This window comes from Pieris brassicae, chromosome 2 (genome assembly GCF_905147105.1).
Source record: "Pieris brassicae chromosome 2, ilPieBrab1.1, whole genome shotgun sequence".
Taxonomy (NCBI): domain Eukaryota; kingdom Metazoa; phylum Arthropoda; class Insecta; order Lepidoptera; family Pieridae; genus Pieris; species Pieris brassicae.
This window is the reverse complement of record NC_059666.1, coordinates 14912949-14933846: the sequence shown is the minus strand read 5'-3', so window position 1 is coordinate 14933846 and position 20898 is coordinate 14912949. Positions and strand designations below refer to the sequence as shown.

At 34.0% G+C, this 20898-nt stretch overlaps 1 protein-coding gene across 1 annotated transcript in view; it reads left to right on the top strand.

Annotated features, from left to right (window-relative positions):
- Positions 1–11221, top strand: part of LOC123720649 (homeobox protein OTX1) — a 39443-nt gene extending 28222 nt beyond the window's left edge. The window contains exons 3-5 of the mRNA XM_045677348.1: positions 4687–4841; positions 8624–9379; positions 9705–11221. Of these exons, the coding sequence (XP_045533304.1) occupies positions 4687–4841; positions 8624–9379; positions 9705–9992 (1199 nt within the window). The 3' untranslated portion in view covers positions 9993–11221. The remainder of the gene's footprint in view (positions 1–4686; positions 4842–8623; positions 9380–9704) is intronic.
- Positions 11222–20898: the final 9677 nt, after the last annotated feature.

Here is a 20898-nt window from a genome sequence, read left to right as displayed (position 1 = left end):
AATGTTTTGTGCTCTTTTAAATATTATGAGCAATCGAGAACGTGCTTCTACACGTACTTGTTTAAGCCTAAAGAAAATTATCAAGGTAACAGATACAACATCTGAGGTCAAGAGCATCAGTGGATATTGTGAAAAAAAAATATCGTTTACGTTCAGTGAATTTTATAATCTTTGTATCTTTAAATAATTTATTATTTACGTAACAAACACGACCAATGACAGAGCGTAAATTGAACATCATAAATATTTCATAAGAAAATTGATAATCACTTGCTACCGTTAAGACCACCTCGCGTCTTCAGAGAAATCAGTTACCAAATCATTGGGTCCACGAGCTTAAACTTTATCGCCTCAATCTACCGCACCTTTTAGAATTATCGGCGTCGTAACCAGATCTCTACACGAATACACCATTAGGAGTCATAGACAAGCCAGCATAAACAAGCTACTAGCCCTATCAAAAATCAACCGTAAAGATAATATCAGGGCCTACGCTAAAAAAGAAAGACCGCCATGTCATGAGGATTAAGGCTCAAGCCCCCATTGTTAACAATGACAATTCAAATGCATCTGTCCCGCTCTATCCTCCTCGGTTCACAAGCGTGTAAGTGAGACGGATATATGTCTATTTATTTTCACTTTTCTATGGATAGGTAATGTGACAGTTTTCGTATGAAATGTTTGTTTGGATTTGAATGGGGTCGGTTTTGGACTAGTTTCGAATGAATGTTGTATTATTTTATTTTTAATCCGTAAGCGAGCGCACGATTGAAAAGTCTAATAACAATTTTTCGCCCCAGCTGAGTCGAGTTGCATGTGGAATTAAATTTTGACACCGCCATTGTTGCAATGTTCAAAAATATTTTAATGTCGTACGAACATTATATACATTTAATTAAAATATCCCGATGTCCATTAGCTCTCTGGTGGGGTACAGACAATGCAGTAAATGCACTTCGTATGTTCACTGGAGATTCCCGAACCTTCCAAACCGAATGCTTGATTATGGCTCAAAGGAATATTAGTAAAAATATACTTTTTTATTTTGACAATAAATTTAATATACTTCATGACGTCCCTGGGTCAGTTGCATAATGCGTGCATTTCCGGCTGCCAATTAAATTGAAAACACTGAAAACGAAGGAAAATATGAACGCAGTCAGAGATGTATGTACTAAGGCAATATGTGACTTCAAATACGTGTTTTTGTCGTGTCGTGTCGTTTCCAAACGACCTCTAAATGTTTTAAGAAATATGTTCATAACTCTAGGTCATGGCCAAATTTATGCAAAAAAAAGTTTAACATATCTTCAATCTTTTAAATTTTATTCGTAATTGATTTCTAACCTTTGTCGTATACTCAATGTAATCCCCATAGAAGACTAGACTGCCATCTATCATACATTATGTTAACAAAATGTTACCAGTTGTTAAAAACTTGATTAAACGTGTTAAGTAGTTATGATTAATTATCTATGCTTAGCTTGTCTGTGACATTGTAAAACATTTTTGGACGACAAATGAGCTTTATTTGTTTAGTTCTCCATTCATAGTAAAAATTATTTTTATTATTATATGGAGTGATTGAATCTTTATTGTATAGAAATGGACGTAAGCGCATTTATTTAAGATAATTTTCTTTAGCCTTCTGTGTCTGACACACTTAAATTTTCGCCAACGAGCTGGTCTCCTTATATCTCCCTCGATTTAAGTGTTAATCACGTGTAGAGAAAGAAATGTCCATAATTCATCTCTCTGGATCGAGCACATTGCTCTTATTAAGTTTCTTAACTTAACCTATTCTTAACTAAGAGTCTCAGAGTTCTCCAAGTAGAGTCAGAACTAAAAAATAACTCAGAGGCGCTATAACCTTTTTAGGTCTGAGCCTCAGATGTATAGATCTGCTTCATGATCATTTGTCAATCTAATTGGTAAGTGTGCCTGTCACCCGCGGTCTAAGGCAAGCCGGTTTCCTTACGATGTTATCCATCACCGTTCGAGCGAAAGTCTATTGAAGCACAACCAAGGATCCAACCGACCTCAGGAATGAGAGCACGAATTTTAAGAATTCCATCTAAGTGCAAGTCGATGCAATGTTTTTGTCCCCACCTCAATGTTTAACTTAAACTATCGAAAAATGTATGTGGATACTTAATGATTAATTATAAAATTACAAATGAATTTTCGGAAAATTTTAAATGGGTAAATGACGTAAAACAAACTTCAAGGCTTAATTTATCTTTTTAAATTACCCGTAATATAGGAAAAAGATTCAAGTACAATGTTTTATGGCGTGATTCTGTAATTAATGATAGTCGTTAATTGAGACATTTTCGTATGTTTAATATCTTATTATTAATGCATAATAATATATCAAATTGAGACTTTAAAGTTACTAAGTTCTTTATATTTATTTGCGTTCCATTAAACAGGGATAAAACGCCTAAAGAGAACTAAACCTTTTGAGTTAAAAAACCTAGTGTAGTGAATATAAGTTCAGGTGTGGTACCTCGGGTACACGAACATAGTGTCAAAACATTATAGAACACTAAGACTGTTAATGAACATTATCTTAGTTTAAGCTATTTATTAGTATTCATTATATTACTTATTAGCCATAATTTTGTAGAGATTGTAATTCATGTAAAGCCCATTCTTTATTGTGTAAACTACCAGGAAATAAGAAGTTACGTTCCCTTGTTCTCATAAAACTGAATTATATCACTTCTCCTTTACTGTGCAAAGTATTCTGCTGAACTCCTTAGAAGATCTAAGGACCATATCAGACGAACTCAGTCATTTAATTTATTTAAAAAACTTTTTGATCATTTCTCGGCTGCCGCGTAATAAGCTACTTATACATATAATTGTGACTTATTAACTCTAAATTTTACTCTATGTTATGTTTTTTTTGAAGTTAAACTTCTTTATCGGCGTTGGTAAAAAAATTACGGGCACATATCCGTTACGCGTCATCTTTTTCTTGTCCCTACCACGGTTGATTCGAAGAGATTCGAAGCCATTAATAACAAAAATATTTAATAGCGATAACAATGATAGTAATAAAGAAAACACTTTTTACCGGATTGAAGCAATGTATAATTTTACATAATTTTAAATTAATGTTAAATAATTATAAGTTTATAATAATACATAGCTTCAATCCGGCAAAAAAGTGTTTTCTTTGTGTGTAAAAGCTATGTTAACAAAAGACAATACAATGATAGTAATAATTATATTACAATTAATGAAATATTGTAATAATCTTAGTTATAAAGTAACACGAAATAATTGTATTATTTGTATCTCTCGTCTTTTTAACCAATTTCTGTAAAGTTGCATATAGTAGATCATTTTTCGAAAAATTTGGTCATAAAGAAGTTTCACTTCTTATGTATGTACACTAGTACACGCACACATTTGTTAGCGATTAGGCCACCCGTTGCCTATATATTATATACGTAACCTGCTTATGTATGTTTTTGTATAAGGTAAGGAATTGTTATTAAATAAATTAATTATTCAACAAAAATAGGTGGTTGCATTACATTTAACATACTAAGAAGGATATTTCTGGAGGTTCTTTAAAAGGATAAATTAAATGTTCCTTTGGCTAAAGAATGGGAAATAATTTCTTGACGATACAACTTTTAATATAGCTATAGATAAAGAATGTAGGCTCCTTTATATAAAACTATTTTCAATTAGCGACTAAGTGGTTATCTAGGTTCTAAAATGTATAACCTGTTTATATTCACACGGCATTAATGAGCGCAGAAATTTAATTAAGATATTTCGAATTGCAAAACTCATAGGTTACAAAAAGTACACGTTTATATCGCACTTATGTTTTTAAAAGTTATACTATATGCATGTATATCATGCTGATAATATCACAATAATAAAATATTCGGTTGAACTAGTGAGGTTTTCAGAGGCGCGTCTTCAGTACACTTTAATTCAGATCTATTTAGATGAAGACCGCAATTGAATAACTAATTGTTATGACAGTTCGTTTATGTATTCGCTGGATGTAATGAATTTTTTTATAAATTTTCTCGGTACAAAGACACAATTCAACTTTACGATCTAGCCTAACTTAAGACTAATACATAATTTAAAACGATCCTAATTTACTAAAAATATAACATTAGATAGTGTCCAATAACACTACTTACAGTCTCTATTAAGTTGAAGATACTCTGTTCTTGTGTACTATTTTTGTTTCCAGTTGGTACCAGTACTTGGTGTACCTATTTATTTTAAGCCTTAAATTATTTCCCGATCCAATAGTATCCGGTTATCCTTTGTGTTAGTAGTTATTTGTAACAGTTAGTATGTATCAGGAACCCTCTCCGGTAAAGGCCTCCTCCAAGGCTTGCCATCTTTCTCTATCTCGAGCTATTTGCATCCATTGAGGACCCGAGATTTTTTTGATGTCATCATCTCATCGAGCGTAAGGTCTGCATCTGTACCGTTTGCTTGGTGGGCCTCTCCATGTAGTTACTACTTTCGTCCACCTGTGATCTGTTGGGCGTGCTACATGACCCGCCCACTTCCACTTCAGTTTTTTGGCGTGGCTTAGGGCATCAATTGCTTTGGCCTCTGATCTTATTTTTATGTGTCTGATCTTGTCTGCCACGTACCTATACTATGTAATAAATAAAAATAATTTCTTCTCTACAGGTGTTAATCCGCGGAAACAGAGACGCGAGAGAACAACGTTCACTCGTGCGCAGCTCGACGTCCTAGAAGCTTTATTTGGCAAAACTCGGTACCCAGACATCTTTATGCGTGAGGAAGTCGCTCTGAAGATAAATCTGCCTGAGTCCAGGGTTCAGGTAAACATAAAATTAAGACTGTCTTAAGTAATGATTTTATAGTGTGACTACAAGGTTACCAAAATAAAAATATAGCTTTTTATTAAATAAGATTCTTTTTTTTAATTCATTTCCACATAATTATTTATACGTTATGTGAAAGACAATAACAAATGAAGCCTCCGGCCGCGTCTTTACACGATCAACTCAAATACCAAACGGATTTTGGTAAAGTTTTCACCAATATCGTAATAACAAAGGTTTTCGACAGTATGATATGACACTGAAAATCTTACCAAAATATACCTAATCCACTCGAAACGAAGGCTAGTTAGGAAGCAATCAGAAATTTAGATTAATCACCATAATATTGTATTGATTAAATAATAATTAATTATTGAATAAAATCTATTTTAATCATAAACTAAAACAGTCTACTCTGTTTGAAGAACTGTCTATTGATGTTAATTTGTTTAGGCAATGAATAATTAAATAATAATAATTCGTATCGCTACAATTATTTTAGGTCTAGGATTTCTGTATCTGTGTCATGACCATTTGTCAATCTAATTAGCAATAGGTGACAGTTGCCGTCGCCGTTGGGTCTTAGGCATGATATTCGTCACCATGTTTTCCATCACCGTTCGAGTGAATGTTAGATGCGCACATTGAAAGTCCATTGGTGCATAGCCGGGGATCGAACCTACGACAGGGATGAGAGTCATGAGTGCTTAAAGCTTTAGATAGTGGTTTTACGTATTCGTATGTTTTGTAGAATTTTCAATTAATTAACTAATATTAGCATATGTAAATTATTACAGTACTAAGTTTTTATTCATTTTAATCCGTGTATTAATATGTTGCAATTATATTTATTGATCGGTATTTATTTATACGGTAGTAAACGGTTACGCGAAAGTAATTTAATCATTATAAACTACTAATATTACTTTAATAGAAATCAATAAATCTAATTTAATAATCCGCATAAATATTGTAAAATCGTAAAGTGATTTTTATTATAAGTTAGTTTAAATCATTGACGAGTACCAAAAATATAATGTCTTTAAAAATAAAGCTGTATTAAGAAAATTATTAATAATTATTCACTGTCACAAAAGCATAAAATTTATACATTTCTGCTACCTTTGATTTACGATTTAAATGCATCATAAACTTAAGAACTACCCTCCGTTAACGCATTTCGTGCTATTTACACCAACACGAATACCGCATTAACTGCCAATCGAATTACGTCCCAAATTTGAAATTTGAAAATCGAATCCCCCATTGTTCGCCGGAACGTTAAACATGATAACGTGATTCTTCATTTAGCTGCCAGACATCAAAGAGTGCAGACGTTGTGATCGTTAATGGTCTGATAGAAGGTTATCTGATTGTGAATATCTGTTTCTTATTTGGGGTTTTGATCGCGTTTTATTCGATTTAACTAAATAATGTGACAACCTTTGTTAACTGTTGAATGGTAAAATGTTTCAGTTCGTCAGTATGCTTTATAATAATTATTACTATTCGTGTAACACAAATAATTTTGTTTCTTGCACAACTAAACATTGACAAGTTAAGACTTATGGACTATTTATATATTTAGAAAAACTCTACCTACACTCATAATATATAAAAAAAAACAAAGCAGTAGTGCTACAACCTTTTTAGGCCTCGGCCTCAGATTTCTGTATCTGTTTCATAATCTTTTGTCAATTTAATATGCAAATATGTGATCAACCTCCTATGCTTGACGCACGCCGTCGACTTTTTAGTGAGAATGCTCAATGCATGAAAACACATGGAAAGAAAGTCCATTGGTGCATAGCCAGGGATCGATCCTACAAAAGCCCTAGACTCTAGTCACTGAAGTTTATTTAAGATGAAAATTTATTAAATATGTAATCATATTTGAGTTAGAGATATATAAGTAGTAAGATTATACTAAGCGACAGTCTGTCATATCGATAAAAAGTTTTGAACAAGTGCAAAAGTCATAAGCTACCTAAACAATAAATAAAAGGATAGCACAAAGCCTCAAACCGATACTAGTTACCATAGATGGATCAAATATTTCAACTAATTACCGTATATAATAATCCAAAGGGGACAGTAATTGGATCGTTTTGATCCAAGCATAGATAATATTAATAAGCGCTGTGTTTGTGCAACGTGCCCTTTTGCGTATTTCCTCGTTAGCGGGCCCTTGACACAGATAAAGATAAAATGTCTATGGCATGACTTGCGCTAATTTTTATCTGTACTGCCATTCTCAGAGTCGGTCTTACCAATATTACGTGTCAGAGCGTGTATATAGATTGTACAACCTTTTTTTAATAGGTACATAACCGTGCAATTTTAACAATAGCAATACAGAATTGGTAGTGTTACGCGTGCTTATAATACTAACTGAGGGATTACCGCCCTTGTTCGTTAGTTAATTTATGAAAAAGAGCAAAGAATCAATTTACAATGCAACAGATGTCAGACTTTCGTAATTAATTGTGATATGGTAGATTCTCTGAATGCTTAGAACATAATTTGTGTACAAATTGAAGTATGTAAAAAAAGTTTGTATATGTTTGGTATATTGTTAAAAGACGTAATATTTGTTAAATCTACTAATAATTTATGTATTGAAGTTAAAGTGGCAGAGAATTAAAGAGAAAATTTATTACAATTAGGCCCCTAATTAAATAGTTGCCCCTTCCAAAGAGTAACTCCATACTCATTTTTTTTTATAATTTTAACAATATTTTGTATACCTTGTTCATTATATGTGAAGACCATGTAAGTAGAATAAAAAAAAACTACTATACTTACATAAACAGTGTTGGCGTAGGGGCATCTAGATCTGTGAACCAATGGACTTTCTTTCTAACATTTAACATTCGCTCGAACAGTGAAGGAAAACATCGTGAAGAAACCGGCTTGCCTTAGACCTAGACAAGTTGCCTATTAGATTAACAGTGTTAGCTTAGTGGCTTCAGGGTGCGACGCTCATCCCTGAGGTCGTAGGTTTGGTCCCCGGCTGTGCACCAATGGACTTTCTTTCCATATGCGCATTTAACATTCTCTCCAAAACGCCGACGGCGTGTGTGAAGCACAGGAGGTTGATCACCTACTTGCCTATTAAATTGACAAATGATCATGAAACATATATATACATATATAAATCTGAGGCCCAAACCTAAAAAGGTTGTAGCACCTTTGATTTATTTTATACTAATATAAAAGAGGCGCCTGGTGTTAAAATAAACTCACACAATTTGCTCACATATTGCAACTATATATTTTACATTATTCTATATAAAAATAATAATAATTAACATCCAGTCAAACAGTGTTTGAGTAAGGTAAATGTTGATTTCTTAAAAAAAATAATTAAAAAAAAAATACAAACCTATACAACTGTTTACAACCTCTTTTTTGTCTCGTTTGATTGTCCTATAGAGCAGAACGAGCATACTGTTAAAATAAAATATATTAGATTACCAGATGGTAACAATAAGTAAACATAATTATAACACTGCTCAGTTTCTCCCCATATTTGTTATGTGGCTTATTTGTGAATTATATCGCCAACCCAGCCTTTATTAAAATTGGAATAAATGAATCGATGAAATGAAATTATAGCCAAGTGTTTTCGCCTCAAAATAGTAGAAAAAGTCTGTTAGTGTCAGCAGAAATCAAACCGATTATGGGATGAACCAGCGAATTAAATATCCTTAAAAAGGGAGTTAAATTAGGATTAAATCATTTTTCAACTATATATTAAAGTTTCCTTTCTCAAACAGGTGTGGTTCAAGAATCGACGTGCGAAATGTCGCCAGCAGCTCCAACAGCAATCCAACACTCAGATATCCAGTAAATCATCATCCAGTTCCAAAACCATATCATCCAGTAACACAATCAAAAGCAGTTCCTCATCTAAAATCTCGACATCCAAGACTTTAACCAGTGCAAGCTCGAGCTTAACCACGCCTAACTCTTCCAGCATCACAACTTCTTCACCAAATCTCCCCATCACACCAACAACGTCAGTTAGCCCTCCGATCAATGTCATCTGCAAGAAAGAATCAGCCCCTAACTATGACACGTCACCCTTAAACAAAAACCTTTCCTTACACCACTATAACTCTAACGACCTAAGGATCAGTGGAAAGGATTCGTCACCATCAGATACTCTCAACGTTCATTCTTATGGGGTCACACCGAAACAGGAGTTGTACTCGAGTCCAAAGAGGTTAGATTACTCCAGCAAAGTGGACTATTCAGAGAAAAGTTTTGGCAGTAACCTCGTTAAAGACCAGTATAGCTCGCGTCTGACTGGTAACCTGACTCCGTTAGGGTCTAACTCCTCTATAATGACCACTCCATCGCCACCAATCACTCCTCAAAGCATCAACGGTCCAGGCAACGTGTACCACCCGGACAGCTACAACAGCTTCCACTGGCCGGGCAGCTCGGATTATATAAGGAGCTACTCGAGCTCGCATCATCACCAGGGTTATGGGCAGAGCGCGTATAACTCCCCATACTATCCTAGTCAGGTAAGGAATCTTGAACCCAAATATTTCATAATCATATACAGGGGAATCTCTACAACTCGAATATCAAGGGAAATGCAAAAAAATCTAGTTAATGTCTTTTCGACTTAACAAGAACTTCGAGATACATAAGATGTAACTGCTGAAGGTAATAGCAATTTTTTTCGACTTAACGAGGTTCGTGTTATAGAGATTCCACTGCAGCTTTATTTATAAATAATAACGTAGCTTTTAAAGGTCGATTTAAAAAAGATACAAATTAAAAAATACATATATTTTTAAGAATCAAAGTATGATTTCGTTTACTAAACTAATAACTTGCTTTCAGATGGAGTACTTTAACGGTGCCTCAGTGAACCAGTCTCACGGCAGTCATCACGGCCACAACCTGACATCGAACGGCAACCAGCTCTACAACCAAGTGTCTTTCGGAAACCCCTCACCGCCGGCCGCCTGGCCTTCACACAACATCCTCTCCTCGGGCCCAGAGTCGCCAGAGAATCAATCCCAAAACTCCCCACATCTCAGCATGCTTCAAGCATCACAGATCACGAACTTTTCAAACTCTGGCAACAGTTACTTCGCGCCCGAAAAATACGGCATAAATATGGTGTAGTATATCTAGTCTTTCTCTAGGTTATTGTAAATATAGGGTTTGCAAATTTATCAGAGAAATAATCGATTTTGGCACACTGTTTTCGAGCGTGTTCCTTCATTACTTTCATCTTAATTAAACCATTTTTTGTTCCCTACCGTTTGACTGAGGTGAAAATGCTTTCTTTAATTTGAGAGTTTAGAAAAAATGCAGTTTATACATATCAGAATCGATTCGTAGACAAAGACGATTGTTATTTTGATAAATTTCTCAGATACCAAGGAGATTTGTCTGTGTAAATTTTTATTTGGACAAACTGTGATACTATTTCCACATCTCATAAAACTATATTCGCATATAAATAAGATAGTATCAAAATTTGTCCGAATTCCTTTTTACAAATCGCTCTAAGACTTTACTTTACGGCTTTATATTTCAACGAATAATTTAGAGGCCTTACTGGCTCAGTCTATATGTTTTGCAATTATGTACATTCCCAAGTCATATCATTTAATTAGGCTACATCTAGTGACTCTCGCAATCGCGTTATAATTGTAAATAGAGATTAAGAATTTTTATTTTTAAATGAATTTGTAAATGTGCGATTGTATATGTGAATTAGTTAAGTCGCCATGGTTATGTATAGAAATCAAGTTTTAATGTTTTTTACGTATCTACAAAAAGATTCACCATAAACAATAGAGGATCTTCAGACACAGACAAAATTAGGTTTTGCGTTTTGCGCCATTTTCTCACTTAACTATTTCTGTACATAGCTGTGGTTATTCCTAAATTGTCGGCAGAATGCTGTGATTTACATTTCATTTTCAAATAATTGTACAGTCGGTGTAAAATAACTTATAATAGTTTTAATTTAGGTTATATCGCAATTTGATACAAATTTTCTTTTAAATACGAAATTTTACGGTTTTTTTTGAGAAAACTGTCAAATGAATTTATTACGTTTTACCACCGTAAGGAACAACCGAGAGGTTATTAGATTGTGTAGAGTGTATTAATTTCGAAATAAATGATTTGGAAGTGTTCAATGACGAAATTAGTACATTTTTTTTACATAAGAATCTATAGGTTTTATTTATGGAGATTGTAGAATGAAATGTAATAAAATTGTAACTTATAGTACTTTTATGCTTGGACATAGATAAGTTAGGGTTAAGTACAGTTTATTGTACTAAGTTCGAGAGTCAGTGTATTTTTTTTAGTTAAGTTGTATTGATTATTATTAATTGATAGCTATTGAAATATTGAATCCGAATATATGCATATATAATACAGTATTGTGTTTAATTTATTAATTCTTAGTTACCTGGAGGAAAATTGGTGCATGGCAAGTGCGTCTTTGCGGCCATTTTAACCATAGATACGTAACCAGAGTTACGATATTAAGAGATATTATTATTTGAATTCAGTAATATTTTAATAAGAAATATGGACTTAACTTGACTTAACACAGTAATAATAATTAAAATTTTATAAACAGAAAACAAAAATATATTTAAAAAGTTTGGTCTCTCTGGTACCGTTAACGCCAGCATATCCGCGCTGTATTGCTATAACTAGAAATTAGTTTTTATTTATAAAAGATAAATCTCTCTCTTAATGTAAATAGTTAAACTCTTTAATTTCAAATAATTCTAAGCTTTATAAGTTACACATCAATCTTTTAGGAAAATGACGGATGTGTAAGCGAATTCAATACGGCGGAGCTTTCATGAGAAATTGATAACTATATAAATAAAATAAACTTTCTACACGACCCTTACAAATTAACAGGAAGAGTGCGACTGAAGAAGTCATAGATCTTCTTCAGTCGCACTCTTCATTTCTGAAGGTCATGTTGACGCCGCACAAGTTCCCCGACTCTCCTCAATCTCCGACAAACCCCTGCGCCTGGGAGATGGTAATACCTGTAAAGGCCTTTAGTAGATGTGGTCCAGCATGTATGGGATCGGCTTGGAGTTCTGGTGACCTCTACTTTGCCAGTCCCGATAAGTTTTTGTAAACTTTCTGGATCTCTGCGTGTGAAAACTCATGATGTCTAAGTCGATGTTCAAAGTGTCGAAATCTTTTTTTATACCTTAAACTGTCTTATTATGGACACATTTGTAACCTTAGCTAACCAGGGAATCCTAAGAATCCGCCTCCAACACCACATTTCCAGAGCATCTATTTTTCTCTTTTTCTATGGTCACTGGTTGGACTTGAATTCGTGTATGCGGTCATGTTACTTCGACTATGTATTTGCGTGTTGTTCCCACGAGAATGTAAGTGCGTGCTCCTATTTCACCATGCCTCCTGCTGATAGAGGACAAATCTTTGTTTTCAGTTTCTTTTATTATTATTAATTACTTAAGATGTCATGTGGAACATGGTGTAATGGTTGCAGCTCCATACAAACATGGCGTAAAACAAAAACTTAGCGATTAAAAAGAGTAGCGGAGCGGAGCTTGATTTAAAAACTGACAGTAAATGTAAAATTAGAAGCATGTAATATGTATTTCTTTCTTGACGTTCATAAGTGTACATTGTGTTACATATTTGAATAAATGATTATGATTTGAGTACCCGTAACTCCAGCCGGTGCATTTCTCGATAAACGAATAAGTATCGCAATACAGCGAGGAAATGCTGCCAACATTAAAGGTACAAATGTCACAGGGACCAAATGTCTCAATTATTTATTTTATTTTTATTATTACTATATAGGTTATGAATATTGTAAGTACTGTATATTTGTGTTTTAGAAATTAATAGACTGTACTAAAGGCTAACACAGCAAGCTATATAAGTATGTCCGAACTAATTCGATTTAGGGTGTTTCAAGAAACGAGTGTACCAAGTCTTATAAGGCTGGCAAAGCACTTGCGAGCCTTCTGGAAATGTGAGTGTCCATGGGCAGTAGTGTCACTTAACATCAGGTGAGACTTCTGCCCGTTTGCCTCCTATTACATAAAAAAACAGCCAACGAAGTGATCTTAGTTTTTCCTTTAATAAAGATTTTTATTTCAAACACAAACAGAATGTTACTTACATTTGCTATGTCAGCTTTTCCAGTTCCTACATCATGTATGTATGTATATATTAAGTGTAAATTGAAAAATTTAGGACTAAAAAGGAAAATGAAGATTTTTTTATTAGTCACGGACTTCTTTTATCCGCCAAAGATACCAAAAGATTTTTGCGTGAAAGCTGTTCTCCAGGTGGAGTTCCGGTAAAGGGAACAAAGGTTTCGATGACCAAGGAGACCGTTTCTTTTTTTTATAGAACCGAGGACGCTCACCTGATGTTAAGTGATACCGCCGCCCATGGATACTCTCAATGCTAGAGGGCTCGCTCGAGAATTAGTGCGCTCATTTTGAAGGACCCTAAGTCAAATTGGTTCGGAAATACTCCAATGGGCAGCTGGTTCCACGTACTGATGGTGCGCGGCAAAAACTGCCGTAGAAACCGCTCAGTTGTAAACGTATCAGTTGTATTGGATGATGAAACTCAGCTGCAGGTATTAATCCGAACAACTCCTCTGAACACTCTCCAGGAATGCCCTACAAATTGGATTGGCCGTAGCATTTATGATAGATGCTTGTACAAGAAGTGCCCATTGTTTACTTTATTAATTCTTTAGTTTATGTATAGTTAGATTTTACTACACAACCTATTATAATATAACTAAAAATGGTTAAGACGACTTTTTCATTTCCAATAGATCTATTAAACCTTGCGCTTATGAAGGAAAACATCGGTTCTTGGCGATAATTTTCTAAAAATAAATTATTAGCTCAACCCAGAACTTTTAACAGAATATCATAATGAGGGCTTATGTCTGGATAAAGAATCCCTTTAAGATCCAGGCCTCAAACTTCTGTATTTGTTTATAATTGGTTTCTTCAAATAGGACAGTAGGTAATCTCTTCTGTTCTGTTCTGTTCTGATACACGCCGTCTTAATTCACGATCTTCTCAGTAAGTACGTGCAAATGCTAAATGCACTGTCGGGGTTCGAACCTATCCAACACTGCTTATTGCTCTATGAGAATGCTTAACAGTAACTAACAGCTTTTTATATAATTGTAAGTAAATTAAACAACGGTGTATCTATGATAGTGTCAGGTGTCGCAGGGCTTCTGTCGTTGACCCAGGGTCGAGTTGCAGGGATCACTAATCCTGGACTGGTATACTTTCATGTTTTAATATAACTATATATTGTATACTGCGTTGGTTTACGAAATGCTGACAAATCGATTGTATGATGAAAATTCTTATGCCGTTGAAATATATTTTTCTAATGTACAAAAATTTAACTATTATTGAATATCAAGCCTATTTTATCTGTTCAACTAAACGTAACAATCAAAGAAACTCTCCCCGACCAGAATAATCCAAAGATTTGATGAAGTCAGCGGTTCACGAAGACCTGGAGCTGTTGTGTGGTTGCTCTTTGTTGTACGAAATACATATTTTTTTAAAACCAGAATATTTTAACTGAGCCGATCGTCACACTACATCGCTATCTGTTTTTGTTTAGCTTGGGTTATGCTAGAGGCCCTTGAATTTGATTCCATTTCTCCCAAATTTATTTATAAGTTTATTTATTAGTAACAATCAAATATACAATATTTACAAATTTTCTTAACCAACATAGTATTAATCAAAATAATCAAACATTAATAAAAGGGAAATAAAAACAAATTTAAAAAGTTTGATCCCTGTAGCAGTGTACATGGATGCATTTCCTCGCTGTATTGCGATATTTATTCGTTGAGCGAGAGCACCAGCTCTGCGGTCACCTATACTATCTACCAGGCTTCCCTAGACCCCACAGCCAACCAACCTTGTGAAGTCTGTTATTGAAATGACCTAATAAGTTTCCGAATTCAGATTTGCAGAGGATCATCCCAGCTCCTTTGAAATTGACGCTAGGAGGCACACTCAAGCCTGGGTTGGATGCTAACGTAGTTTGTAGAATAAGATATAAGAGCTTTTCCTATCAGACAGACATTTTTCAGCAGATAAGAGAAACGCTAAAAGCGCCTTGTTAATAATCATTTTTAATTATTTATATTATTAATATGGTGGTTAAGAAAATTGAAAATATTGTATATTATATATTTATATTTTAATCAAGATGGATTAAATAAGAGAAAGGTGGTTTATAAATACTATTTTAACATTGTTAACGTGTTTATTAGAAAATTGTCCGTTTTAATATATTAATTAACGTTCCTGGTTTACGTGAGGTTAGTAAGTAAAACCTACTAAACGTCAGATGTCATTTCGATACTGTTTTTAATCCAAAGGTAAAAAACAAAGAAAAGGGCCTTGCCTTTGATCTTATTTTTATTTAGTTTAGACTTTATGAATATTAGGCCTTTGCGTTAGTTTCCACTTCTTGCGTTGTAAATAATTTTACATGAAAAAATTCTATACAAAAGATTTTCCACAAACTGAACTTTCCACACAAATATTTTCCAACAAATAGTGTTGCAATATGCAAGCAAACCGCCATATTGAAAATAAAAGAATGAAAAATCTTTGCTCGACTCGTTTAGACTTCTCTTAAAATTAGCTGTTTAGATGCTACGGTAAATTGTGCCTCCATACTCCGTACTACGTTCGTAGATATTCCTACAAAAATTTTATTTTACCCATCACAAGAGTGCTTCTACAACTCGATTTATTTGATAGGCAAAATTAGTTTTTATTGTAACTGGATACAGTTGAATATAAAAGAACTAAATTCTTTACTTACATCGTTTAAATTTGGAATACTGTAACACGGTGGTCGCAATAATACTTGCAGCTGTATATAGTGCCTCCAAAATTATTTAACATGCTCCAATTTTAATTTCACTAAATTGAACTTTATCTAAACGTAGTACAGTATATTATTGAAGAACCTTAACAGCGCTTAAGTCTCTTTGGTTTTAATCAATAGAGCGCGGTGGTACGCAATAATACTCGCAGCTGTATATAGTAAACATGTGTTGTCTCTTTCTACACAAAGGGCTAGCCCTATCATGCTTTCTCTTTCTATTGCGGAGTTAAGCCGCTTATCTTCTTCCCGCACGCCGCGCCTCCCTGGCTGCTGCGTGGAGCGTCCTATTCTGATGTTCTACAATAAAATCCACTAAATAAAATTTAGTAATCTTGACTTGACAACAATTCCTAATTTATATTAAAGAATATAGATCAGTTCGCATTACTTAAACGTAATTTAAATAACTTTCTGTTTATAATATTATTATGATTAAGATAATTTTTCTATAGATATTGGTTTATTTTTTATTCTCTGTTTTACAAAAGTAAACGCTCAAAATTGCTCTTTTAGTACCCGAGTTACCCCGAAGACTCCGCTTATTAACAATAAGGCTGGCCGTTGCAGCAGTGTTTTTCGTTCTTTGTTGTTAGAACTTAATTGAAGCACTGTATTGTGAATACATAGTTCAGTATAATCGTTGCAAAGGGTTATTTATATCGATACTAACCAAACCAGAATAGCCCCCCAAATATATATTACAAGAACGCAAGGCACTCTCACTCCCCTATATACCGTATACAGCCTTATATAGCCTCTTGAAAATTTGGGACGGTTTCAAAGAAAAATATGCTAAAGTCAAATTGTAAGGATCCCTTTGAGATTCTTTAATGTATAATTACGCAGTATATAGAAACCGATGTCTATGGCGCGTTTGCTTATATTACCAACATTGATTCGTCGGGAATCGAACGCCGAGGCACTGATGAAAATACTTTTGATCTCAGTCCCTATTTTTGTAAATCAATTATAAAATATACGAAGCCATTAAATTATTATTGTTATTGATATGTATAGGTATGAGAACATCTATTTCACTAACTGTAAACTGTAAAATATACAACCTATTCAATATTAGATTTTTTTTGTCTATGACATCTCTACGGTTACATGAAAACTCAAAATTTCATTATTTTGAGAATAGTCACTGATACTTGGGCCCTGGACATTTCTAGTGTTAGATATAAATGCTTAAGATTTACTTTTGTGACTCTTTCGTATCTTAATGCAATTTATTGTTTTCTTTAAATCACCCATCTTGTCTGTTTTAAGATCTTAGGGTCTATTCATAAGTGTTTGTTAAAATTCCTTAGTTTGATAAAATGCTAGTTATAGCTTGTACGTAGGAATGGTCAGTGAATTTTATTACATTCTCAACGTGCAATGCAAATAATGTATCATGGCTGGATATTTAATAAACGCGCCGGCATGTGGCCACTTGACAGCCATTTCAAACAAATGTGCACAAGTGTATATTGATTGCGCATTGCCTCTTGTCTATGCCTCGTTGGTTTTGGCGGGAAATTTTACGTTTATTAATCTATAGAAACTTAAAAGCCCGCGATCTATATTCAAATCTTCAGTCACGATGGAATATAAATTATTTGACAGCGCATTTGATTAACAATTGTATTTTGAAGGAGCGTATTACTATACAAGATAATACTATCACAAGTTCTATCCATAAATGTTCTCCCATACATAATATATACCTATCTACCTAACCTATTATTTCATTGTGGGACCCGCGGCTTTATTTTGTGTACGATCAAGAATTGTACGCCGTACGGGTCCTATGCCTGATTGTGGTTAAAACGCTTTCACATAAGTATATTATCTAATAGATTATATATATTTAATTTATATTTTTATATTATAGATAACCAAATGAATATACTTATTAACAGACCTTTTTTAATTCGAGATAATTACGAAATTGCGTATCAGCAGCTCATTTCGCAACCGCGTGCAATACAAACCTGTGCACCCCACAAATCCCTCTCAGCAAGCAGCGGAGCAGAAGAAATACTTCCTTGCGCCAAATGTCCGAAATTTCCCCTCATTCAATACCTCTTATATGTTAAAGAATCCATAAATAATAGAGTTGACGTTGTTAGCCCACCCCTTGTAAACTTGTCTATGGTGCCTAATGCCTCTATTGTCTGTGGTAGCGGATTTATTATTCATTTTCCTAATACATCTGACGCGATATTGAATGTTATTTGATATGAAGGGAAGTAATGAAAATTTAATGTTTCAATATTGATATAGTATTATTATTACATTGATGCCATATTCCATTAGTTTTTAAGATGTCAAAATCCCGTTTTGAGATTTTTAAATTTGCGAAATTAACCAAGTAACTATATATTCATTTAAATCCGTTAGGTACCTCAGAGAAAAACCGTAATAACGATGTTATGAAGCGTAATAAAATACAATTTTAAACATGTTTTTAATTTAACTCAATAACCTTTACGTAAATAGCGATTATTGACACACAATTATAGGATTGGCAGCGAAAAACCGAGAAGGTTAAATTAACGTAAATTATTTATTTTTTATTGCATAATATCAATTTACAAAAATGCAATTTTTAAAGTTAGTAAGTTAGTAAGTAAGTAGTAGTATAAACACCAGTTATTAAGAACTAACTAATAATTGTGAAGTATTTAAGGAACGTATTTTATTGCAGATTATTTATTTACTTAAACCTTTTTAGGTCTGGACCTCAGCTTCTGTATCTGTTCCATAATCTAATAGGCAAGTATGTCAGGCACAGATGGTTGGTTGATCACCTACTAGATCTTAGTAGAGAACTTTGTACGGGCGAGATGATGCGCACAGAGAAAGTCCTTTGGTAGCCGGGGATCGAGTCTACGACCCCAGGGATGACAGTCGCACGCTGAAGCCACTATTATTTATTTACTAGGAAACAAACAGATACCATAGAACAGAAAAACAATAAAATTAAAACAAATACTTTATTTACATCACAAAACGGGTGAAAATAAAATATATTTTCATCTTCTGCTAAGCAGCTTCTTCACACAATTCAGACTTAACAACTTATACATATGTAATACAGCACATAATAATATAATAAATATAAATATTGTAAATACTGTATACACAAATATACAGTATTTACAAAAAAACCTACATGGTAATAATACAATAATTAAAAAATTTAAGAGAAAAATGCCGGCAAGGCACTTGCGCGCCTTCTGGCAATGTGAGTGTCCATGGGCGGCGGTATCACTTAACATCAGGCGAGCCTCCTGCCCGTTTACATAAAAAAAAAACCAAACATAAGTTTGATCCCTGTGGCATACCTTTAGTGCTGGCATTTCCTCCCTGTTTTGCGATACTTACAGATACGACTCTGGGAATAACGTCTGTGCATTTCCACCCAACAGCCCAAGAGTCTCTACTCTATAGGAAACAAAATCATAGCTGGTAGAAAGAATATATACTTGGGTCGGCCGCAACACCTTTAATAAATTAATTCTAATATAGAAGAAAATAATGTATAACTAACATTGCATACAAGCAGGCGGACTTTGAATGATGAAACTGAACGTTTCTTAAGATTTCACCGCCACTATGAGGAAACCAAGTCGTCTTAGGCTCTTCAAAAAGGGATCGTACCGATTCTCAAACAGCCGGCAACGTACTCGCGGGCGTTGTAGCATTGTTCATGTGAGTCTGACTGGTAAGTTTCCTGTCCGTTTGTCCCCTGTTTTATAAATAAAAATCTGACCGCGGAGCTGCATCGCCGTGAGATTTAAAGTTTGCGTTGCCTGCCTTTGAAATAATTTCGATTGGTTCTAAAATACTTCAGCAATATGTATAACTTAAATGTGCTTGTGTAGACAACCGAAATGTATTAACCTACTTATCTATAGTAATAGGTTCCTGAAAAACCCTAAAGATGAAGACGCCATGAGCGACTAAAACGAACAACTTTTTTTCATTAAACATCATATTTCACATACTTTATAAGCAGTGTTGGCCTATCTTTCACTGCGACTCTCACCCCTGAGGTTGTTGTTTGAAATCAATACACTTTTTAGAAGCGCAAATACTCAGTAACGGAACAGAACAGACAATAAAACAAAAGAAATGATGACGAAACAAATACAGAAAGAGTCCAAGAGTTGTACTGTAAATTAATATTGATTCCTGCGCCGTCTAAAGTTACCGTTCAAAGGTCTTCTACGCTAAAATCTTACCAGATTACACTTACAAAGAATCTTACAGCACTCGACAAGCTTAACCATTAAAAAATATCCGTGTCTTGCAGACTATGTGTGTTATACTTTACATTACGTTTCCTATTTAGTAGGAAGGATACATATTTTGATTTATTTATCCTCATAACAGCGCAGTTTAAAAATATCGAGAGGAAACTGGAACTTTATACCATCGGTCACGTGTAAGGCATAGAGCTCTAGGGGCTACAGCCCACAAAATAGGCTTTAATAATAAAATATAGTGAAACCAAGTAAATATATAGGTACTTGGTTTCGCTATATATTATTTGAAAACTTGACTGGAAATACTATCCATTTAATTTAGGAAATATATGCACTGCCCCGATGTCTCTAGCTACCTTTAAATACAGGATTGCACAGTCTTTATACTCCCCTAAAGTATCCAATAAAGAAAATTATCAATGATACGTATGCAGAAGTATACGTAATATCCATTAGATATGAGACCTCAGAGGAGATATTAGTTCGAATATACCAAAGCCTCGAAGTAAATTCGTGAAAATCAGAAACAAAAAAAATCCAATATTTTCCAGTTCATTAAGTACAGACTACCTATACCTATTTTTAAAATAACCTATTTTTAATCCTGCGAAAGTTGAAATCTTATTTATGGCATGGGGCGGGCTAAGGTAACATTAAAAATTGAATTTTACGACTGGCAACACAACTTATTGGCGAGTAAAATAACGAAATTATTATTCAGTGGGCGGTTTTGATATAATGTGCGCGATAAAAATACGAAATAGTGGAATTTAAATTGCAATGGCGGCTTACAAGTTTGCATATACATAACGAGTGGGTAATTTTTTAATTAAACT